We start from the raw sequence: 25,286 nt of genomic DNA, 5'->3' as shown, positions 1-25,286 counted from the left end.
GGTCCAATCCAATCACGCTAAAAATGGAAATGAATACGTTGCCCTGCCTTGCTGAAGTGCCTTTTTTTTCATTAGTCATTTTCAGTCATGTGCTTCGAATTCTGGGAATGTGGGAAGATTTCTGGCGGAAAATGATGCTCCACCCCCCCACCCCGCGATGCTCTTCTTTGATGACTTTGCTCCCTTTCTTCACTCCGACTTTTCCGTTTCCTTTGGGCCGTCCGTCTCCAAAGCAGCGTCGAGTTGAGAAAGTTCTTCACAAAGACACAAGAGTTGCTTCGTGGTGATTTTTTTTTTTTAAAAAAAAAAGAGGAAGAGAGAAGAAGCAAAGAAAGTAAGGGCGAGGGAAGAAACCGGAGGGGAAAAGGAGGAAAGCAAAAGGAAAAAAGGAAGAAAAATCAAAAAGAAAAAAGATGGGGGAGAGAGAAAGAAAAAAGGAGGTTGGGAGAAAGAGGAAGCGAGAATGGAATCCCCTAAGCAGCCAGTGGTCACACAGATGCAGTCTGTTTTATACTATGAAAACTGATTCGGGTCGGGGAGGTAGGGATCGACATGGTGCGGGCGACCCGGACCCTCAGGGAGTGATGGTCCTGCCAGCGGTGCCATCTTTTCCTGGCGGCGGAACGGACCTGGTGGGAGAAAAAGGCTGTGAGTTGCAGAGAGAAGCAATCCCTGAGCCGCTTCCCTGAGAGCCAGTCTGGTGTAGTGGTTAAGTGCGCGGACTCTTATCTGGGAGAACCAGGTTTGATTCCCCACTCCTCCACTTGCACCTGCTGGAACGGCCTTGGGTTAGCCATAGCTGTCGCAGAGGTTGTCCTTGAAAGGGCAGCTGATGTGAGAGCCCTCCCAGCCCCACCCACCTCACAGGGTGTCTGTTGTGGGGGGAGAAGATATAGGAGATTGTAAGCCACTCTGGGTCTCTGAGTTCAGAGAGAAGGGCGGGGTATAAATCTGCAATTCTTCTTCTGAACAGAACATTTCCAAACCAGAGCGATGGCCTTCTCTTTTTAACCACATGTAATATAGTGGGGTTGATGTAATATAGTGGGTTTTCACCTTCTCTTTTTCAACCACATGTAATATAGGGGGTTTGATGCATGGAGATGCAGTTGTAGCAATCAAAGCTCTTTATTACGCTACACCATGGTAATAGTTAAACTAAGGAATGGTGTGGAATTGTTTTCTGTGGCCCCGGAAGGTAGGACCAGAACCAATGGTTTGAAATGAAATCAAAAGAGTTTCCGGCTCAACATTAGGAAGAACTTCCTGACCGTTAGAGCAGTTCCTCAGTGGAACAGGCTTCCTCGGGAGGTGGTGGGCTCTCGTTCCTTGGAAGTTTTTCAACAGAGGCTAGATGGCCATCTGACAGCAATGAAGATCCTGTGAATTTAGGGGGAGGTGTTTGTGAGTTTCTTGCATTGTGCAGGGGGTTGGACTAGATGACCCTGGAGGTCCCTTCCAACTCTATGATTCTACGATTCTATGAAGGACTACAGAACTGGGCCAATGGGGCCAATTATATACAGTCCCAAGTTCCCGTGCTAGGACACGATTGGGCCATTTGAACTGGCAGGGGGCCAATGATTGGACCAGGGCAGCAGGGATTTGGATCCTACCATCCATTGTTCCTAAGTCCCCAAGCTCAGTCCTACAAGGTTCCAATGAGGTTTGATCCAGAGTTATTGAGTATTCAAATTGCCTGCCACTCTTCTGGATCCAGACATTTGGAACTGGTTTTAGATTGTTGTTTTAAATCAATGTATAACTTAAATGTTGTTTTAAATTACCTTATATTGTATATTTTATATTGTATAATTTTATCGAACTCTTGTCAGCCGCCCTGAGCCTGCCTAGGCGGGGAGGGCGGGATATAAATAAAATTTATTATTATTATTATTATTATTATTCTGCTTTAATTATTTCCTTTTACATTTGTGGATTTGCTCTGCTCGTTTTGCGGAGCTAAACGTCTGCACTGCAGCTCATGCACGGACTGCTGATATCAGCTACAGGAACTGCAGAGATATGGTTCTGTGACATCACATTTTATCCTGAAGCCTGATGGCTACATTCTGCAGATCTTTCCAATGTTCACAGTTTCCTTATTACTCTATGATGTGGATTATTGTGAGCAAAAATTAAACTTTTGTGAGCTCTGAGAAGGGCAGCCAGAATGCCAGTGCTTAGTACAGGGATGCATACAATTGCTTAGAAGAAGATATTGGATTTATATCCCGCCCTCCACTCCGAAGAGTCTCAGAGTGGCTCACAATCTCCTTTACCTTCCTCCCCCACAACAGACACCCTGTGAGGTAGATGAAGATATTGGATTTATATTCCACCCTCCACTCGGAAGAGTCCCAGAGGGGCTCACAATCTCCTTTACCTTCCTCCCCCACAACAGACACCCTGTGAGGTAGATGAAGATATTGGATTTATATCCCGCCATCCACTCCAAAGAGTCTCAGAGTGGCTCACAATCTCCTTTACCTTCCTCCTCCACAACAGACACCCTGTGAGGTAGATGAAGATATTGGATTTATATTCCACCCTCCGCTCGGAAGAGTCCCAGAGGGGCTCACAATCTCCTTTACCTTCCTCCCCCACAACAGACACCCTGTGAGGTAGATGAAGATATTGGATTTATATTCCACCCTCCACTCGGAAGAGTCCCAGAGGGGCTCACAATCTCCTTTACCTTCCTCCCCCACAACAGACACCCTGGGAGGTAGATGAAGATATTGGATTTATATCCCACCCTCCACTCCGAAGAGTCTCAGAGCGGCTCACAGTCTCCTTTACCTTCCTCCCCCACAAAAGACACCCTGTGAGGTAGATGAAGATATTGGATTTATATCCCGCCCTCCACTCGGAAGAGTCCCAGAGGGGCTCACAATCTCCTTTACCTTCCTCCCCCACAACAGACACCCTGTGAGGTAGATGAAGATATTGGATTTATATCCCACCCTCCACTCCGAAGAGTCTCATAGCGGCTCAAAATCTCCTTTATCTTCCTCCCCCACAACAGACACCCTGTGAGGTGGGTGGGGCTGGAGAGGGCTCTCACAGCAGCTGCCCTTTCAAGGACAACCTCTGCCAGGGCTATGGCTGACTTAAAGCCATTCCAGCAGGTGCAAGTGGAGGAGTGGGGAATCAAACCCGGTTCTCCCAGATAAGAGTCCGCACACGTAACCACTACATCAAACTGGCTCTCAGATTGTGTCACAACTACAGTCACCCTACAAATGTACATCGAGGCAAGCAACAAGATGAGGCAAGCAATGAGATGTAAAAATTTCAAGTGCTGTCAATTCTCATGCAAATTGGTGGCACCTTGTGGCTTTCGGAAGGACAGGGAGCGGGGTCTGAAAATACAGAGGAAAACTTCTACAACCATTCATTTGATACGCCTCTTGAGAAATGTCCAGATCAAAGCTAGTTTCAAGAAAAACGAGGCAACAGCGGAGTCCGCCTAAATTCCGTCTAAACAAACGTAGATGTTTCGAGAAGCAACGATGCAAGACAGTTGTGAGCACATCCTGTAGTGTAAAAGGTGAGTTTCCAATGCGGTGATAGAGAGCAACAAACTGTCAGTGTAAAAACACCCTACGAAACATAACACACCCAACACCACAGGAGGACCAAACCAAAATGTAACCCCTTAGAATTCCACCCATGGAAAAGGGATGGTGATGGTGGGGGGGAGTTCTGCAAGCACATCCTTCCCCTCGCTGGGAACAAAATGAACTGGCAGAGACTGACTAAGAGAGAGATCTTGGGGTAGTGGTGGATAACCCACTGAAAATGTCAAGACAGTGTGCGGTTGCAACAATAAAGGCCAACACCATGCTGGGGATTATTAGGATGGTAATTGAAAACAAGTCAGCTGGTATCATAATGCTCCTGTACAAATCGATGGTGTGGACTCATTTGGAGTACTGTGTGCAGTTCTGGTCGCCGCACCTCAGAAAGGATTTTATAAAATTGGGAGAAGTCCAGAAAAGGGCAACTAGAATGATTAAAGGTTTGGAACACTTTCCCTATGAAGAAAGGTTAAAACGCTTGGGGCTCTTTAGCTTGGAGAAATGTTGACTGTGGGGTGACATGATAGAGGTTGACAAGATTATGCATGGGATGGAGAAAGTAGAGAAAGAAGTCCTTTTCTCCCTTTCTCACAATACAAGAACTCGTGGGCTCAGCAGTCAGGTTAGAACGGATAAAAGGAAGTCCTTCTTCACCCAAAGGGTGATTAACACGTGGAATTCACTGCCACAGGAGGTGGAGGCGGCTACAAGCATAGACAGCTTCAAGAGGGGGTTAGATAAGCATATGGAGCAGAGGTCCATCAGTGGCGATTAGCCACAGAGTATTGTTGGAGCTCTCTGTCTGAGGCAGTGATGCTCTGTATTCTTGTGCTTGGGGGGGGGGGTACAGTGGGAGGGCTTCTAGTGTCCTGGCCCCACGGGTGGACCTCTTGATGGCACTTGGATTTTTTGGCCACAGTGTGACACAGAGTGTTGGACTGGATGGACCATTGGCCTGATCCAACATGGCTTCTCTTATGTTCTTATGTGACACAGAGTGTTGGACTGGGTGGGCCATTGGCCTGATCCAACATGGCTTCTTTTATGTTCTTATGTAGCACAGAATGTTAGACTGGATGGGCCAGTGGCCTGATCCAACATGGCTTCTCTTATGTTCTTATGTGACACAGAGTGTTGGACTGGATGGACCATTGGCCTGATCCAACATGGCTTCTCTTATGTTCTTATGTGACACAGAGTGTTGGACTGGATGGGCCAGTGGCCTGATCCAACATGGCTTCTCTTATGTTCTTGATCATCCAGTTGATAGGATTGCCAGCCTCCAGGGGGAACCTGGGGATCCCCTGGAATTCCAGTTCATCTCCAGACTACAGAGATCAGTTCCATTGGAGAAAATGGATGCTTTTTTTAGGGGGGGGGGGGGATGGACTCTGTGGCATTGTACCCTACTGAGTTCCCTGTCCTCCCCAGGCTCCACATCCAAATCTCCAAGAGTTTCCCAACCTGGATCTGCAGTGGTCAGAGGGAACTGGCTGCCCCAACCCATGCCGGAGTTCAGTCTATTCCAAGGGTGTTCAAACTGCAGCTTGGCAGCCACACGTGGCTCTTTCATACAAACTGGGTGGCTCTTGAAGCCCCCACGACCCCGTCAGCCAACTTTAAATCAATTCTCCAAGACAAGCCAACTGGTGGCTGGGAGAATGCATTTAAAGTGAAAACTTCTTTCTACCTCCCCTCCCCCCTCCTCCTGCTTTCCTTCCTTCCTTCCTGGAGAGCCAGTTTGGTGTACTGGTTAAGTGCGTGGACTCTTATCTGGTAGAACCAGGTTTGATTCCCCACTCCTCCCCTCGTACCTGCTGGAATGACCTTGGGTCAGCCATAGCTCTGGCAGAGGTTGTCCTTGAAAGGGCAGCTGCTGTGAGAGCCCTCTCCAGCCCCACCCACCTCACGGGGTGTCTGTTGTGGGGGGAAAAGATAACCAATTTCGAGAATATTTTTTATCCTCACACAGTGGCCAACCAGTTCTTCCGGATGACCAACAACAGAGCAGAGAGGCTGAGGCCTTCCCTTGAGAAGAACATCAGAAGAGCCCAGCTGGATCAGACCAGGGAGGGTCCATCCAGTCCAGCATCCTGTCTTCTCACACAGTGGCCAACCAGTTCCTCTGGAGGGCCAACAACAGGGCAGAGAGGCTGAGGCCTTCCTTTGAGAAGAAGATCAGAAGAGCCCAGCTGGATCAGACCAGTGAGGGTCCATCCGGTCCAGCATCCCATCTCACACAGTGGCCAGCCAGTTCCTCTGGAGGGCCAACAACAGGGCAGAGAGGCTGAGGCCTTCCCTTGAGAAGAAGATCAGAAGAGCCCTGCTGGATCAGACCAGTGAGGGTCCATCTAGACCAGCCTCCTGTCTCACACAGTGGCTAACCAGTTCCTCTGGAGGGCCAACAACAGGGCAGAGAGGCCGAGGCCTTCCCCTGAGAAGAACATCAGAAGAGCCCTCCTGAATCAGACCAGTGAGGGTCCATCTAGTTCAGCCTCCTGTCTCACACAGTGGCCAACCAGTTCCTCTTGAGGGCCAACAACAGGGCAGAGAGGCCGAGGCCTTCCCCTGAGAAGAACATCAGAAGAGCCCTCCTGAATCAGACCAGTGAGGGTCCATCTAGTTCAGCCTCCTGTCTCACTCAGTGGCCAACCAGTTCCTCTTGAGGGCCAACAACAGGGCAGAGAGGCCGAGGCCTTCCCTTGAGAAGAAGATCAGAAGAGCCCTCCTGAATCAGACCAGTGAGGGTCCATCTAGTTCAGCCTCCTGTCTCACACAGTGGCTAACCAGTTCCTCTGGAGGGCCAACAACAGGGCAGAGAGGCCGAGGCCTTCCCCTGAGAAGAACATCAGAAGAGCCCTCCTGAATCAGACCAGTGAGGGTCCATCTAGTTCAGCCTCCTGTCTCACACAGTGGCCAACCAGTTCCTCTGGAGGGCCAACAACAGGGGATGGAGGCCGAGGCCTACCTATGATGCTTCCTCCAGGTGTTCCTATGACGTTGTTCTAATACTCAATAGTTTGTCCTTCTTCCCACTGCGACTTTTGGGCATTTGCAAGTAAACACCCCACTTGGCAAATCCACCTGCTTTTAATTGGATGTGCCTTCTTTCAAAGCGTTCAGGAAAAGCATCCGTCAGCAAGTTCTGGCTCAGTGTTCCGAGCCACACATGTCTCTGGAAAGAAGGCCAAAAAGCCCTTTTTCCTCCGCGACACAGGAGGGCGGAATGGCTCCCCGTTTAAAAAGTGATTAATAGAAAGCTATTACAACAAGCTGGTTTCCAGGCTGTTACGTTCCCAATAAAACTGTTCGCACACTGAGGCCGACGGAGCGTGGCGAAAGGGCCGTCGTGGGCTCCTATGATCCTCTTACCATTAAAGAGAACGCCGTTCAGAGAGATGTGTCGTAGGCTGGCAAAGAGCGACGTATTTCAAGGGCTTTCTGCATACCAAGCAGACGCTTAGGTCACTGAGCTACTGCCCCTCTCCTGTAATCAGGGGTGGCATTCTAGCAGGAACTCCTTTGCCTATTAGGCTACACACCCCTGATGTAGCCAGTCCTCCTGGAGCTTACGGTAGGCCCTGCACTAAGAGCCCTGTAAGGTCTTGGAGGATTGGCTACATCAGGGAGGTGTGGCCTAATATGCAAAGGATTTCCCACTGAGTTCCACAGGCGTTCCATACACCCCTGATGTAGCCAATCCTCCTGGAGCTGACAGTAGGCCCTGTACGAAGAGCCCTGTAAGCTCCAGGAGGATTGGCTGCATCGGGGAGGTGTGGCCTAATATGCAAAGGATTTCCCACTGAGTTCCATAGGAGTTCCATACACCCCTGATGTAGCCAGTCCTCCTGGAGCTTACGGTAGGCCCTGCACTAAGAGCCCTGTAAGCTCACGGAGGATTGGCTACATCAGGGAGGTGTGGCCTAATAGGCAAAGGAGTTCCTGTTGCCAAAAAAAAAAAGCCCTGGGTCTCAGCATGGCCTAATGCCATAGCGCCCACCCTTCAAAGCAGATGTTTTCTACAGGCAGGCCTGGCGCGTGGGAGTAGGCAAACTAGGCAAATGGACTCGCTTCCCCTCTGCAGCACCCACCAAACTCGGCCTGCGCTGAGGACGGAAACTGACCAGTATTTTTTCTTGGCTTTAAGAGGTCGGGGGTGTTCCCCTGACCCTTTAAAGCCAAGTAAAAATGGGGCTTCCCCTCTCCAGCGCCTGCCATACTGGAGGGAGACGTACTTGGGGGGGGGTGCGCTGGGGTTCTGTGCCGGGCCCGTCTCCAGGGGAGCTCATCAGTTGTAAAAGCAGGAGATCTCCACCTGAAAGTCATACTGTAGGGAACCCTCTGCCTGAGAGGCAAAGAAAACCACAGGAGTGCAAAGGGCAGAAAGAAGTTTCCTCTCCGCTAGCTAATCTTCCTTGTGTTTTCCGCTCCCAGAAGCTGGAGAAGACAAGTCGCAAAGGACAGAGTCTGGTGGCAACTTTAAGACCACTGGACTAGAACATTACTCCTTCTTTCCAGTTGGTGTAGTGGTTAAGTGCACAGAGCCAGTTTGGTGTAGTGGTAGTGTGCGCCGACTCTTATCTGAGAGAACCAGGTTTGATTCCCTACTCCTCCGCTTGCAGCTGCTGGAATGGCCTTGGGGCAGCCATGGCTCTGGCAGGAATTGTCCTTGAAAGGGCAGCTGCTGTGAGAGCCCTCTCAGCCCCACCCACCTCACAGGATGTCTGTTGTGGGGGGAGAAGATCTAAGAGGTTGTAATAGGGTTGCCAATTCCCAGGTGGGGGCAGGGGATCCCCCGGTTTGGAGGCCCTCCCCCCACTTCAGGGTTGTCAGAAAGCGGGGGGAAGGGTGGGAAATGTCTGCTGGGAACTCTGTTATTCCCTATGGAGATTTATTCCCGCAGGAAATCATGGAGAATTGATCCGCGGGTATCTGGGGCTCTGGGGGGGGGCTGTTTTTGGGGGTAGAGGCACCAAATTTTCAGTATAGCATCTAGTGCCTCTCCCCAAAATACCCCCCAAGTTTCAAAAAGATTGGACCAGGGGGTCCAATTCTATGAGCCCCAAAAGAAGGTGCCCCTATCCTTCATTATTTCCTATGGAAGGAAGGAATTGAAAAGGTGTGCCGTCCCTCTAAATGTGATGGCCAGAACTCCCTTTGGAGTTCAACTATGCTCGTCACAGCTTTGATCTTGGCTCCACCCCTAATGTCTCCTGGCTCCACCCCCAAAGTCTCCTGGCTCCAGCCCCAAAGTCCCCAGATATTTCTTGAATTGGACTTGGCAACCCTAGATTGTAAGCTGCTCCGAGTCTCTGATTCAGAGAGAAGGGCGGGGTATAAAACTGCAGTCTTCAGTCTTCTTCTATTGCAGGGATGGCCAACGGTAGCTCTCCAGATGTTTTTTTGCCTACAATTCCTATTTTAAAAGTTTTATTAGTTTCAAGGAATTGGGGTTCGGGAGTAGGAAGGGATAGTAAATAAAGATTACAAATCAGCCTTAATCTGCATAAAAAATACTTTCAAAGAATACAAGTCTACACCTGCAATCCTTTCTTAAAATACATAAATTGCCACATAGCATTGTCTCTAAACTATGCATCAACAACATTTTGATATTTGATATTACAAATCCTTTTGTCAAGATATCTATGGAAACTGGCGATTCCAATAAAGGCAATCTCGTAATACAGAATACAGGAAAAAGGAGATATAAGTTCACACCATTTGCCTACAGCTCGCATCAGCCCCAGCCAGCATGGCCAATGGCTGGGGCTGATGGGAGTTGTAGGCAAAAAAAACATCTGGAGAGCTACCGTTGGCCACCCCTGCTCTATTGCTTCAGCCCAATACCACTAACCACCTGGATCTATACACTGCAAAGAGATGCGGAGGGGTGGGGGGAGGGAGAGATAGAGTGGAATCACAGTAATAAACAGTGGAATCAGAGAATTCTCTGCAGAGCTCTCTGGCTGCAAGCGCCGAGCGTGAGTTATCAAGATCTCCCTGGACTTTGGAGGCCTTTTCCTCTTTGCTTTGCAACCCCCCCCCCCCCCAAGGGATTTTGTTTTTGCACCAAAAAGAAAATATTTTCAATTACGGGCAAGGCACAGATGGCCATCCATCGCTCACGCTGCTATAAATAGAAGTCCCTGGGGCTTCCCAGCAAATCGGGAGGCGAAAACCGGCAAGTTATTAAATTCCTGGTGTTTAGGAAAGTGTCGGGCGCTCGCAAATCACAGGAGTGGTAAGCAAGTGAATCCGCTCGGTAAAGGTCAGAAATAGTAATGATTTACGGAATCCTTTTTCTTCTGGTCTCTTTAATTTGATGTATTAAAGGGGAAAACGGCTATTCTGCTTTCAGACACAGTAGAGGGAGAGAGAAAGAAAGAGAGAGGCAGCACTGAGCCATCTATCCAAGTTTTGCTTTGCTTTCTAAACTAGGTTGCTACATTACTGATGACCATTATTATTATTATTATTATTATTATTATTATTATTATTAATAATAATAATATGTGGCTTTCTCAAGCTCGACCTTGTTTATAGGCCTAGAGCTGCGGTTGCCAGGCAGTGTGATTCCAAGAGCTCCCATTTGTCGCGTGTGTGTGTTTGTGTGTATTTTATTGGAAATGATGTACCACCGTGCGCAATGCTGTGATCTGATACGATCACCATCTTCAAGTACCTGAAGGGCTGTCCTATGAAGGAGGGTGTGGAATTGTTTTCTGTGGCCCCAGAAGGTAGGACCAGAACCAATGGGCTGGAATTAAATCAGAAGAGTTCCCAGCTCAACATTAGGAAGAACTTCCTGACCGTTACAGCGGTCCCTCAGTGGAACAGGCTTCCTCGGGAGGTGGTGGGCTCTCCTTCCTCAGAGGGGTCTGGAGACCAAGCCCTATGAGGAAAGGTTGAAGGAGCTGGGCATGTTTAGCTTGGAGAGGAGGCGGCTGAGAGGTGATAGGATCACCATCTTCAAGTACTTGAAGTGCTGTCCTATAGAGGATGGTGTGGAATTGTTTTCTGTGGCCATAGAAGGTAAGGCTAGAACCAATGGGTTGAAATTAAATCAAAAGAGTTTCTGGCTCAACGTTAGGAAGAACTTCCTGAGCGTTAGAGCGATTCCTCAGTGTAACAGGCTTCCTCGGGAGGTGGTGGGCTCTCCTTCCTTTGAGGTTTTGAAACAGAGGCTAGACGGCCATCTGACAGCAAGGCTGGTCCTGTGAACTTACGAGGAAGTATTGGTGAGTTTCCTGCATTGTGCAGGGGGTTGGACTAGATGACCCCGGAGGTCCCTTTCAACTCTATGATTCTATGATCTTCCCATGGCCCCATCCACAATTCTTTCAGGAGGGTTGCGAGTGGGATATGGGAAGGCCACAGCAAAGTGACAAAAGGCCCGCAAGAAGGTATGGTAAAACCAAAGAGTTCAATGTGATTCCTAAAGCTATCTGTCATCACTTCTGGTAAGAACTTACAGTAAGAAAACTAGGTTTAAATTTTTTTTAAAATTCTTCCACCGCTGCTTATAGTGGCAGTGGGCGATGAGATCTGGAGGTAGGGGCAGAATCTCTGCACCCATCAGGGGCTTGGAGGCCCTACCTAGAGCAGAAAGTTTTCAACGGGAAAGAAGAGAGCTTCGCGCTACAGCATTCGGCGCACAATGCCCCTCTCTTTTTCTTCTGCGGCTGCCCTCGATAAATCACACCGGAATCATCCAAAGGCACCCAGCGGTGAAATGTTTAAACTCAAGCAATGAGTTATGCTGGATTAAAGCTAAAGCTTGCAATCCATCAGCCTTGCATCACTGGGGAACATCTTCATGCCACCTGTGGCTGTGACTGCGCGTTCCACATTTATTCTTGAGGAGGGGAGTGACCTTGAGCTGCCTCTTTGTTTTCAAGGAAGCCAAACGGGGGTGCCCTCTTCCCAAGGACATTTCATATGAAGCTGCCTTCTACTGAATCAGACTCTCGGTCCATCAAAGTCAGTACTGTCTCCTCAGACCAGCAGTGGCTCTCCAGGGTCTCAAGCTGAGGTTTTTCATGCCTACTTGCCTGGATCCCTTTTTAGTTGGAGATGCCGGGGATTGAACCTGGGACCTTCTGCTTACCAAGCAGATGCTTTGCCACTGAGCCACAGCCCCATTCATGGCCCTCCAGGGTCTCAAGCTGAGGTTAATCACGCCTACTTGTCTGGACCCTTTTCAGTTGGAGATGCTAGGGATTGAACCTGGGACCTTCTGCTTACAAGCAGATGCTCTACCACTGAGCCACAGCCCCATTCATGGCTCTCCAGGGTCTCAAGCTGAGGTTTTTCATGCCTACTTGCCTGGATCCCTTTTTAGTTGGAGATGCCGGGGATTGAACCTGGGACCTTCTGCTTATCAAGCAGATGCTCTGCCACTGAGCCACAGTCCCATTCATGGCTCTCCAGGGTCTCAAGCTGAGGTTATTCACGCCTACTTGTCTGGACCCTTTTTAGTTGGAGATGCCGGGGATTGAACCTGGGACCTTCTGCTTACCAAGCAGATGCTCTACCACCCTCCGCCCATTCAGGTTAAGGTTCAAACGGATGTCATTCTCTTTTCAGATTAGGAGGTTGCCCTACACGGAGGTGGACAACGGCGCCACCGTACTCAGAGACAATAAAGAAAACCAGCGGCTCATCAAGTCCAGCATCCTGTCATGGCAGCCAACCAGTTGCCTTGGAAGGCCAACGACCAGGACACAGAAGTCAGGGCCTGCCCCTGATGCCTCCTAGCACTAGGATTCAAAAGCCTATTGCCTCTGAATGCAGAGGTTCCCTTTAGTCACGACGGCTGGTAGCCACTGATGGAACTCTCCTTCACGAACCTGACCGGTTCCTTTTTAAAGCCATCTATGAGAGCCAGTTTGGTGTAGTGGTTAAGTGCGCAGACTCTTATCTAGGAGAACCGGGTTTGATTCCCCACTCCTCCACTTGCAGCTGCTGGAATGGCCTTGGGTCAACCATAGCTATCGCAGGAGTTGTCCTTGAAAGGGCAACTTCTGGGAGAACTCTCTCAGCCCTACCCACTCACAGGGTGTCTGTTGTGTGTGTGTGTGCAGGAGAGATTAAAGGAGATTGTGACCACTCTGAGATTGAGAGGGAAAGGCAGGATATAAATCCAATATCATCATCATCATTTGTTTCCGCTCATGGCTGTTTCTGGTGCTGATTACCACACTGAGTTAAGAAGCACTTACCGTATTTTTCGGACCATAAGACGCACCCCCCCCCAAAAAAAGTGGGGGGAAAAGTGTGTGCGTCTTATGGAGCGAAGGGACGATAGGACGTACCTTCCTCCGGGGGGGGGGGGCGATCCACTGCCTCCGCCTCCGATCCCGGCGCTTCCCCCACGCCTGCCTGCCTGGCTCCAGCTTTGCTTCCAGCAAGCGCTGGGATCGCTCCACGCTGCCCCCACCGCAAAACCAGCGCTTCGCGAGCGCCGGCTGCGGAGGGGGTGGCGTGCTGCCTCCGTGCCTGTCTGCCTGGCTCCAGCTCTGATGCTTACAGCAAGCGCCAGGATCGCTCCCTCCGCCCTCCGATCCCGGCGCTTGCTTTAAGCATCAGAGCTGGAGCCAGGCAGACAGGCACGGAGGAAGCACCCGCCCCCTCCGCAGCCGGCGCTCGTGAAGCGCTGGGTTTGCGGTGGGGGCAGCGTGGAGCGATCCCAGCGCTTGCTGGAAGAAGCTGGAGCCAGGCAGGCAGGCGTGGGGGAAGCGCCGGGATCGGAGGCGGAGGCAGCGGATTGCCCGCCAGGAGGAAGGTGCGTCCTATGGTCCGGAGCGCCTTATGGACTGAAAAATACGTACCGGTACTTTGATCATCTCAAATCTACTGCCCGTCAACTATATTGGGCGCCCCCCAGAGTACTAGTATTATGGGTGAGAGTTCTCAGCAACCTGCAGCCACCAGGAATGGCTACCTGTAGCCCACCAAAAGGGACAGGTAAAGTTCCAGACATACTGGCGATGGGTGATGACCAATACTCCCTCTAAGCTGCAGAGTCTTGTAAGCAAAAATTCTGCTTTGTGAGCTACTGGCATTAAAGCTGTGAGCTACTGCATAAATTAATGTGCTCTGGGTTCATCTTTCCTGAGCTAAGACAAAAATGTGTGAGCCGGAGGCTGAGAAACTGTGAGCTACCTCATGCTGACTCAACATAGAGGGCACACTGGTGGTGACATTTTATCGAGGGCAAGTTACCCCCAACCAAGGGCAGTTTCCACCCTAAGAACTGAGATCTGTCTGCCAGATTTGTACATACGAAGCTGCCTTCTAACGCAGTCCTTCGGAACGCTGCCTTTCTGCTCCACCACTGGGCAGAGAGAGCGGATGCTTGTTCAGTGCTGGGAATCTGCATGGAATACAGAAGGTCCCAGGTTCAATTCCCAACACCTCCGTAAAAAGACCAAATAGAAGATGATGTGAAAGACCTCAGCCTGAGACCCTCGAGAGCAGTCTGCGTAGACAAAATTGAGCCTGCTCTTTTCCAATAATCCTCTGGAGTGCACCCGGGGAATGGAAAGACGCAGTCTAGCTACGACAGTGCCACTAACTGAGAAGGCACAGGCAAGAGGTTCCCGCAACAGTCTAAAATTGCTTTCTTTGTATTTCTCTCATTGGATCCAGGGAACTGGGCAAAGGAAGCTCTGGCTCTTTCCTTCCTTCCCCGGGGGGCCTATGAGGGAAAGGAGCCTCAGCCAATAAAAGAGAAGCTTGGCTCAGTAACTCTGCTGTGCGATTTGAGGCCTGGCAAAGCAAGCTCTCCCTTTCTTCTTTCCCAAGGGAGGAGCCTCAGCCAATAGAAAAAAAGAGACTTTGCTTTGTAGTTCTTGTGTGACTGAGCGAGCCTTGCAAAGCAAGCTGTTATGCAGAAGGACACAAGAGAGAGGGATAGGCTTCCCAATCCCCAGAGGGGGATCCCCCCGTTTTACAGGCTTCCCCCCTCCCCCAGCCAGCTGGCCGGCGGGGGAAGCCCCACCCCCACAGCCATCATGCACTACCATGAACGATTCCCATAGGGAATGATGGAGAATTGAGCCGCTGGTATCGGGAGCTCTGGGGGGGGACTGTTTTTTGAGATAGAGGCACAAAATTTTCAGTATAGCATCTAGTGCCTCTCCCCAAAATACCTCCCAAGTTTCAAAAAGATTGGACCAGAGGGTCCAATTCTATGAGCCCCAAAAGAAGGTGCCCCTATCCCTCATTATTTCCTATGGAAGAAAGGCATTTAAAAAGATGTGCAGTCCCTTTAAATGTGATGGCCACAACTCCCTTGAAGTTCAATTATGCTTGTCGCACCCTTGCTCTTGGCTCTGCCCCCAGTGTCTCCTGGCTCCACCCCCAAAGTCCCCAGATATTTCTTGAATTGGACTTGGCAACCCTAGAGAGGGAGAAGGAAACAGATGACAGCCAGTTGCTCTGGGGCCTGATAGGAGCACTCCAGGAGCCTGATTCAGCCCCCGGGGCCACAGATTTGACACTCCTGGTCTTAAATGTGCCACTGGAGTCACACGTTGTTCTGCTGCTTCAGACCATCACGGGCGCCCACCTGGATCTATCTGCTTAGAATTGTACTGTATGTTCCCCTTGGGGAACTTACCCTTAATGCTTCATCCTGCCTGGGTATGCACTTCAAAAATTACCATTTTAATTCCTCATGGGGAAGTTGGGAAGCGCCTGATGATTGTTTTCATTAAATATCGAGAATGTTGTTATTGTTACAGAAAGTCATGTCGGGAAACCATTCTGCTCTAATTACTTCCGACTGAGTGAAAAGATAATCACACCCCTTTCTGAAATTAAAAAAAAAGGAAATTAAAGCAATAACTTTAGAAGGGCCTTCTCACTCCCTAGGGTAGAAAGAGCAGGGATGGAAGGAAAGAGAGAACCACGGAGTACACTGGCACCCTTTGGTCTGTGAGGCATCTGCCCTTTAAGAAGAAGAAGAAGATATTGGATTTATATCCCGCCCACCACTCCGAAGAGTCTCAGAGCAGCTCACAATCTCCTTTACCTTCCTCCCCCACAACAGACACCCTGTGAGGTAGATGAAGATATTGGATTTATATCCCACCCTCCACTCCGAAGAGTCTCAGAGCAGCTCACAATCTCCTTTACCTTCCTCCCCACAACAGACACCCTGTGAGGTAGATGAAGATATTGGATTTATATCCCACCCTCCACTCCGAAGAGTCTCAGAGCAGCTCACAATCTCCTTTACCTTCCTCCCCCACAACAGACACCCTGTGAGGTAGATGAAGATATTGGATTTATATCCCGCCCTCCACTCCGAAGAGTCTCAGAGCAGCTCACAATCTCCTTTACCTTCCTCCCCCCCCCCCACAACAGACACCCTGTAAGGTAGTAGAAGATATTGGTTTTATATCCCGCCCTCCACTCCAAAGAGTCTCAGAGCGGCTCACAATCTCCTTTACCTTCCTCCCCCACAACAGACACCCTGTGAGGTAGATGAAGATATTGGATTTATATCCCACCCTCCACTCCGAAGAGTCTCAGAGCAGCTCACAATCTCCTTTACCTTCCTCCCCCACAACAGCCACCCTGTGAGGTAGATGAAGATATTGGATTTATATCCCGCCCTCCACTCCGAAGAGTCTCAGAGCAGCTCACAATCTCCTTTACCTTCCTCCCCCACAACAGACACCCTGTGAGGTAGATGAAGATATTGGATTTATATCCCGCCCTCCACTCCGAAGAGTCTCAGAGCAGCTCACAATCTCCTTTACCTTCCTCCCCCACAACAGACACCCTGTGAGGTAGATGAAGATATTGGATTTATATCCCGCCCTCCACTCCAAAGAGTCTCAGAGGGGCTCACAATCTCCTTTACCTTCCTCCCCACAACAGACACCCTGTGAGGTAGATGAAGATATTGGATTTATATCCCGCCCTCCACTCCGAAGAGTCTCAGAGCAGCTCACAATCTCCTTTCCCTTCCTCCCCCACAACAGACACCCTGTGAGGTAGATGAAGATATTGGATTTATATCCTGCCCTCCACTCCAAAGAGTCTCAGAGCGGCTCACAATCTCCTTTCCCTTCCTCCCCCACAACAGACACCCTGTGAGGTAGATGAAGATATTGGATTTATATCCCGCCCTCCACTCCGAAGAGTCTCAGAGCGGCTCACAATCTCCTTTACCTCCCCCCCCCACAACAGACACCCTGTGAGGTGGGTGGGGCTGAGAGGGCTCTCACAGCAGCTGCCCTTTCAAGGACAACTCCTACGAGAACTATGGCTAACCCAAGGCCATGCAAGCAGGTGCAAGTGGAGGAGTGGGGAATCAAACCCGGCTCTCCCAGATAAGAGTCCACACACTTAACCACTACACCAAACTGGCTCTCCAGTTTGGTACAGGCATGGGCTAGCTCAACATGGCCCCGCCTAACAAGGTTCCTCTGTACCCACTCTGCGGCCTCTGGGGTATGATTCCCAATTCTAATATTTATCAGGAATGAAATATCACAATGGGGAATAGATTAAGGTGGGTATTCATGTTGGTCTGAAGCAACGGAACACAGTTTGAGTCCAGCAGCACCTTTAAGACCAACCAAGTTAAATTCTGGGTATAAGCTTTCCTCTGCATGCACCCTTTTCCATATACCCATAACCAGGGCTCTTTTTCTAGCAGGAGCTCCTCTGCATATTAGGCCACACACCCCTGATGTAGCCAATCCTCCTGGAGCTTACAGCAGGCCCTGTACTAAAAGCCCTGTAAGGAATTCTAGCAGGACCTCCTTTGCATATTAGGCCACACACCCCTGATGTAGCCAATCCTCCTGGAGCTTGCAGTAGACCCCGTATGAAGAGCCCTGTAAGGAATTCTAGCAGGACCTCCTTTGCATATTAGGCCACACACCCCTGATGTAGCCAATCCTCCAGGAGCTTGCAGTAGGCCCTGTACGAAGAGCCCTGTAAGGAATTCTAGCAGGACCTCCTTTGCATATAAGGGCACACACCCCTGATGTAGCCAATCCTCCTGGAGCTTACAGCAGGCCCTGTACGAAGAGCCCTGTAAGCTCTTGGAGGATTGTCTACATCAGGGGGCGGGGCCGAATATGCAGAGGAGCTCCTGATAGAAAAAGAGCCCTGCCCATAACTGAAGAATCCCTTCTCCTCAGCTGTGGCACCCACTGCCCTCAGCTATGCCCTCACAGTAGGTTCTTACCCTCTCCATGCCTGTTCCCACAGCCATGGGAACTAGATACTTGACCTTTTATAAGTGACAAATTTGGTCTTATGGAAGCTGATCTCTACCACTCTCTGAGATGCTTCCTGCGTTCCGTGGAACATTTAGGTTGCAATCCTCCCGGTGGAGGTGGGGTGTGTATGTCTCCTGCTACTAGGCCCCGCCCCCACTGATGATCAGCTGATCAGCAGAGGAACTTACTAGGAGAGAGGGGGAGGCCCAGGTGACATCACCAGTGATGTAGCAATGTCACTTCTGGAATACACCCAAAGTGACGTTGGTCGAGTTCGGGCAACACTCTGGTATCTGGACAAAAACTTTATGGTAGAAGCCCTTTTTACCACAGAGTTTTTGCCCAAATACCAGAGTGCTGCTGGGATGTCCAAACATGATGGCATCACTTAAGAATATAAGAGAAACCATGTTGGATTAGCCAATGGCCCATCCAGTCCAACACTCTGTCATAAAGTGGCCAAAAAACAAACAAACAAACTCAGGTGCCATCAGGAGGTCCACCAGTAGGGCCAGGACACTAGAAGCCCTCCCACTGTTGCCCCCCCCCCCAAGCACCAAGTATACAGAGCATCACTTGCCCTAAACACAGTGTTCCATCTACACCTTGTGGCTAATACCCACTGATGGAGCTCTGCTCCATATGTTTATCCAATTCCCTCTTGAAGCTGAATGCTTGTAGTTGCCACCACCTCCTGTGGCAGTGAGTTCCATGAGTTAATCATCCTTTAGGTGAAGAAGGACTTCCTTTCATCCGTTCTAACCTGAATGCTCAGCACATGCTGGAATTGATGTTGTCATATTGCTGGTGATGTTGTCTGGACCTCTTTCCCACTCCTACCAGAAGTGACCCGTCAACCTTCCTTACATTCTATGCCGTTCTCTTCTAGAGTGATTTATATAAATGTCTGGCCATCCAAATATCTTGACAAAAACAGTAACAGTTGCACGCGCTGAGCGGAACGGTCATTGCAAACACCCTTGCAGAGACACTCTGCTTTTTACCGCTTCTCTGGGAATCACAAAGCACAAATGGCAACTAAACGAAGTTGGGAATTCTTATAATCAAATGCTCTTGCGGCACGCTAATGGGATGCTGAATAAGGGGTCGGCCAGGTCACGTCACTTGCACAAAAAAGCACAACAGAAACAGAAAAGGTTCAGCAACGAGTGGCACAATGAATAGAGGCTTCGAAGAGGTCTTTCAGTAAAAGCGGCGGAAGGGTACACGTGGGTGGCAGCGAGAGACATCAGGACTCCACTCAAGAGAGGAGATGGTGCGTGATGAATACAGAAGCCCGGAAGTTTCTCGAGGTCAAAGGAAAGCGCATGAAAAGAGAAACCATGCAAGAAAAAGCTGGAAAAAGAGGAAGGGAAAGACAGTCTTCTATACAACAGGGGTCCCAATCAAGGTGTCCATTGAGTGCTTTCAGAATGTGGGTGGAATTAGGCGGGCCTTTTGCCCAGCAGGGCTTCTGATAGGCTGCGCGGATTTAAAAGGCATCCTGTTAAATGGAGCTCCCACTTGAATGGCTAAAGAGGTACTATTAGAGTTATATACAAAACCTCGCTCTCAGACATTTTGTGATTGGCCCCACCTCCTGTGGCAGCCATTTTGTGACTGGGCCCATCTATCTATCTATCTATCTATCTATCTATCTATCTATCTATCTATCTATCTATCTATCTATCTATCTATCTATCTATCTATCTGTCTGTCTGTCTGTCTGTCTGTCTGTCATCTGTCTGTCCGCCTGTCTGTCTGTCTGTCTGTCTGTCTGTCTATCTATCTATCTATCTATCTATCTATCTATCTATCTATCTATCTATCTATCTATCTATCTATCTATCTATCTATCTATCTATCTATCATCTATCTATCTGTCTGTCTGTCCGCCTGTCCGTCCATCCATCTATCTATCTATCTATCTATCTATCTATCTATCTATCTATCTATCTATCTATCTATCTATCTATCTATCTATCTATCTATCTGTCTGTCTGTCTGTCTGTCTGTCTGTCTGTCTGTCTGTCTGTCTGTCTGTCTGTCTGTCTGTCTGTCTGTCTGTCTGTCCATTCATCCAACCATCCATTTATCTGTCTGTCTATCTATATCTGTCCATCTGTCCGTCCATCCTTCTGTCCGTCCATCTGTCTATCTATCCAACACCAGCAAAACAAACAAACAGAAACAATAGAGGACGATCAGAAAGGGTACACCCGACAGAGCAGAAGAGCCTTTACCCACTGGGGAAGGTTAATGGTGGATGGGGCAGAAATCTCCCTGGTGAGGACATTCCATAATTTCGGTGCCACTCTGTATCCAAACTGAATTTATGGGAGGAAGGGCAAGATTAACTCAACAAAGGAAAGGCCAGAAGCAAATACTAAGAATAAATTTCCCCTCAGTTATGGAGATCTAAGTGGCCATTGAGCTTGTATCTCTGAATGGAAACAATAACGATTTCCCTCAGGATGGCTGGAAGAGCAGATGCTTTAAGGATGAAGATGTCACTTCGCCTACAGAGAAGTCTGACCATTTATCCACAGTTAACAATTATCCATTTTTTTTGTTAATTACCAGCATGAAACAGGGCGCAAGACAACTTACCTCACCATTTAAGAAGCAATAAAACACAGACACAAAGAAACCCTGGAAAACAAAAGAGGAAATTTGTCAGGTTTGTGAAGATGCGCTGAGGTGATGACAGACGCTCACAAAAAAAGCTGGAATGTTGGGGCAGCATTTAAACACAGAGGCAAGCAGCTTGCCCTCTTTCCCTTCGGATGTCTACCAGTCCAAATTCTTGTCTGGCCTTGTCCCACTGATGCCTCAGCCTTAGATTTAGGATCCATCTTGTAAGAATCCAGATTTTTTTATTCAACAGAATCATGGCTGTCATCTAATCCAGCCTAGATATATAGCTATACCTTAACCGAGATGGGGAAAAATCTCTTAAATAGGCCTATTTCTTCGTAAGCATGTATAAATTACAAATTATGACTACCGTACATGTTCCTGGATTCCATTTAAATAACACAGCGTGAAGTTATTTACATGCCACAAGGGATGTGCGAGACCCCCTCTTCTGATATTTTTCTAGTCCCCTCATAATGCTTTTGTCTTCCCTCGACATGTCTCTGATGTTTCCTTTGAAGGAGCGCCTTCCGGTTTTACATTTGGCAAAATGAAGTGACTGTCGAGTGCGCCAAATCCCACTGTGACAAATGTTCTGTGGCAAATCCCACTGTGACAAAGAGCCAGTTTGGTATAGTGGTTAAATGTGCGGACTCTTATCTGGGAGAACCGGGTTTGATTCCCCACTCCTCCACTTGCACCTGCTGGAATGGCCTTGGGTTAGCCATAGCTCTGGCAGAGGTTGTCCTTGAAAGGGCAGCTGCTGTGAGAGCCCTCTCAGCCCCACCCACCTCACAGGGTGTCTGTTGTGGGGGGAAGAAGATATAGGAGATTGTAAGCCGCTCTGAGTCTCTGATTCAGAGAGAAGGGCGGGGTATAAATCTGAAATTCTTCTTCTTCTACTTTACTGAATCTCTTTTGGCTTCCTGCAACATTTGATGGGGATCTGGCCCAATGGAGAACCCCCCCCCCCAACAGAATCTGAATTTTGCTTTAGAGAAGATGGTCCACAGAAAACAAAACTCCACCCAATAAATAATATGGAACAAGCACAAATATATATATATATATATATATATATATATATATATATATATATATATATATATATATATATATTATATATATATATATTCGAAATACCAAAAGAATACAAACAGTCAATAGAGAAATAAGCCGTTTGGGATATGAACTACTATGTCCGATATTTTTCTTGAGGCTGGTGGAGCTCCTTTAGTTCTCTTCCCATATGAGGAATTGTATATGTGTACATTTCTATAAGTTAATCAGTTTGTTGAGTGATCTCTTGAAAAAGATCTGCAGCAAAACAGGCCAATTATCGATCAAATACTGTACAGAATTTTGTTGTCTAGCTCTGGTTTCCAGAAACTGACCTACATACTAGTGGTAACTGTTTGAGAAACTGCCCCTTATGTACTTCTGCCTGTTGGTTTTGGATTTTTGTATTGTGATTAGTGTTTTGTCATTGTATATTATTTCTCTGGGCGCTGGGCAGGGCATATTTTCAGGATGGAAAACCACCGCCTTCCCAAGATTGCCCTGTATGGCGAACTTTCCACTGGCCATCGAAATAGAGGGGCACCAAATAAGAGATACAAGGATTCCTTGAAGAAATACCTTGGTACCTGTTGCATCAACCATCACCAGTGGTCTGACGTGGCCTCAGATCGCAAAGCATGGAGGCACACCATCCACCAGGCTATCTCTTCCTTTGAGAACGCACGCATAGCTGGTCTTGAGGACAAAAGGAGATTGAGGAAGAATCGCACTGCTACAGCATCAACCCAAATCAGACTTTTCCCTGCAGTCATTGTGGCCGGACCTGCCTGTCCCGCATTGGTCTTGTCAGCCACCAGCGAGCCTGCAGCAGACGTGGACTACTGTACCTTTCTTAAATCTTCGTTCGCGAAGTCAAGCCGAGAGAGAGAGATTATTTCTCTATTGACTGTTTGTATTCTTTTGGCATTGAGCAGACTTTGAAGGATGGTAGAAGACAGGACGGCCTGGTGTGACTTTGTCCACGGTGTCGCAAAGAGTCGGATTCGACTGTGCGACTGAACAACAACAATTCTTTTGGTATTTCCAATATATATTTTCATGCTTGTTTCGTATTATTTATTGGGTGGCGTTTGTGTTTTCTATGGTCTATTCCCCCCCCCCCCAGTTTTTTTTTTATCAAGTCTTCTTTAGAGAAGATGGTGGCAGCTTCATTACCTTAATGCTTACAGATCCCAAGTGCAAAAACCCTGGGGACGGAATGCAAGCTACCCACAGTGACATTCACACAACTCAATATTTCATCTGTCTTTATTTTTTTTAAAGCATATAATATGGAATATCACAGAGAATTTTGTTGTCTAGTTCTGTTTTCCAGAAATTGACCTACATACTGGTGGTATATATTCTTGCTTGAGAAACAAACTGCACCTTATGTCAGGGGTGTACAACGGTAGCTCTCCAGATGTTTTTTGCCTACGACTCCCATCAGCCCCAGCCAGCATGGCCAATGGCTGGGGCTGATGGGAGTTGTAGGCAAACAACATCTGGAGAGCTACCGTTGGCCACCCCTGATATACATCATAGGTTGCAATGCATCAGTTGGGCACATTCTACAGATTGATATAGCTATGGCCCAAGAATACAATAGTAGGATGGCAATAATGAGATAGCATCACAGCAAGGGAAGCCTAAACAGGAGGAATAGGACAGGGGTGGCCAACAGTAGCTCTCCAGATGTTTTTTGCCTACAACTCCCATCAGCCCCAGCCAGCATGGCCAATGGCTGGGGCTGATGGGAGTTGGAGAGCTACCATTGGCCACCCCGGCCTTATGTGTTTCTAAAAACATTTAACCGCTACACCAAACTGGCTCTCGTGAAGTGGGAAGAGTGGGCCTTGTGGTATTATGCACTGCTGCAGGGACCATCTTGCTCGGATATGGTCGGTGGTGGCATGGAGGAGTGGTCACCACTGACCACACATGAGCCAAGCATTCCCTGCGGCTTCGCTAGAGCTACAGAGCTTCAGCTCCCTCCTGGCCACAAACAGCCCACCAACATAGTGGTCCATCAAGAACTCACCGAAGACTAGTTCACCCCTGAAACAGCAGAGTGCCATGACGTTGGGTGGGATGCTGCCACTCTGCTCACCCGATGGCGGCACCTTCCTCTGGCGCAGGAGGCTGTCATCCCACGAAAGAAGCTCTGAGCGGGAGAGCCCCTTTGCACCAGAGGACGGTGCAAGACTTAAGACACCAGAACCGTCAACAGCAGGTCAGTGAATAATAATGGTTACCCAACAGTGTGAAGGGTTTCAACAGATGGGTGGTGTCCATGGGACCAGCAGAGGTCACTGAACCAAAACGGGGGACTTGTGGGACCAGGGCTGTCCCTAGACTGTCTGGCACCCCTTCCCGCACTAAGTCACATGGAGGGCACCCAATGGGGGGCACCCAATCCGGCGCCCCCAGAAGGCTGGCACCCTAGGCAGTCACCTAGTTTGTCTAGCGGCAGGGCTGGCCCCCTGTGGGACACAGCCTTAGTTGGAAAGGCCACAAGCACGCTCAAGTAACGTCCATAGGAGTTAACGCACAGCTAGGCCTGACGGAGGAGGAAAGAACCCAGAAGAGTTACCAAAACACCAGTCCGATCTATAACCTCGCGCTATGCCTTATTGTATTTCTACCGTGTTTCTAAGCAACGGCAGAAGTAGGGGGCTTTTATAGCCCAAGCTGGATTTTATCTGGTCCTGGTGCATGCAAAGTAGAATTCCTTTCTGCAACAAAGGCTGAGATCACACACACTGAAACGCTAGATAATGGACTTCCGATCCACTTTCCAACTGGATTTTCACCGTGTGAACTAGAAAATTCAGTTGGGAAAAGAACTGAAAGTGGATTGAGAGTGCATTATTTAGCGTGTGTGATCACAGTCATAGACTCTGTCCAGCGTGTTCTACCCAACCTGGCAGAATGTATCAGCAGGGTGTAACAGACTCGCGTGATGAAATTATGCTGGATGTTGCAGCCAAGCAATGTGAATAGATGATGATGATTACGATATTGGATTTATATCCCGCCCTGTACTCTGAATCTCAGAGTGTCACCATCTCCTTTACCTCCTCCCCCCACAACAGACACCTTGTGAGGTAAGTGGGGCTGAGAGAGCTCTGACAGAAGCTGCCCTTTCGAGGACAACTCCGGTGAGAGCCATGGCTGACCCAAGGCCATTCCAGCAGCTGCCGGTGGAGGAGTGAGGAATCAAACTCGGTTCTCCCAGATAAGAGTCCACGTACTTAACCACTACACCAAACTGGCTCTTATGTGCCAATGTGTCATCAAGGGTATATAAGATTGTGACCATTTTGAAAGGAGGCAGAGCAGCTTGGGATCGCAGGCTTTGGCCTAGCTCTGCTCTGAGTTCATTGCAATAAAAATTCCGCCCCCCACTTCCTCTTTCACCTGGACTCCAGCTGTATGTCTTTTACGGGCCAAGGACATTTAGGTTTACAGATTTACAGGCACTGTCGAGAGGTACAATTCAATCGGTCAGTTCAGAAACCCCGTCTCCTTCCTCTTCCTTGACGCCCCCTACCTGAAAAGACTGCAAGAAGGAATTGAAGTAGATGAAAAAGATCTGCGAGAGCTCGTCTTCGCCCGGGTTGACAAAGAAGAGCATGTAGGTGATTCCCAGCAGTGGCAGGAGAACTAGCGTCGCCTTGACTGCTTTCCTGTGAAAAACAGATCAGACGGGGGACGTTATTGGGAAAGAAGGCAACACCAGAGGGATGGCTGAAGT

General features: G+C 48.8%; 1 protein-coding gene across 1 annotated transcript in view; it reads right to left on the bottom strand.

Moving 5' to 3' along the window:
• Positions 1–287: 287 nt before the first annotated feature.
• LOC132578344 (corticotropin-releasing factor receptor 2-like) overlaps positions 288–25,286 on the bottom strand; it is a 212,922-nt gene continuing 187,923 nt past the window's right edge. Inside the window, exons 10-12 of the mRNA XM_060248288.1 lie at positions 25,083–25,218; positions 20,444–20,485; positions 288–629 (exon numbers count right to left, since the gene is read on the bottom strand). Coding sequence (XP_060104271.1) covers positions 489–629; positions 20,444–20,485; positions 25,083–25,218 — 319 coding nt within the window. The 3' untranslated portion in view covers positions 288–488. The remainder of the gene's footprint in view (positions 630–20,443; positions 20,486–25,082; positions 25,219–25,286) is intronic.

This window comes from Heteronotia binoei, chromosome 10 (assembly GCF_032191835.1).
Source record: "Heteronotia binoei isolate CCM8104 ecotype False Entrance Well chromosome 10, APGP_CSIRO_Hbin_v1, whole genome shotgun sequence".
NCBI classification, from domain to species: domain Eukaryota; kingdom Metazoa; phylum Chordata; class Lepidosauria; order Squamata; family Gekkonidae; genus Heteronotia; species Heteronotia binoei.
The sequence above is the reverse complement of the archived record's forward strand: the minus strand, read 5'-3'. Positions and strand labels throughout refer to the sequence as shown.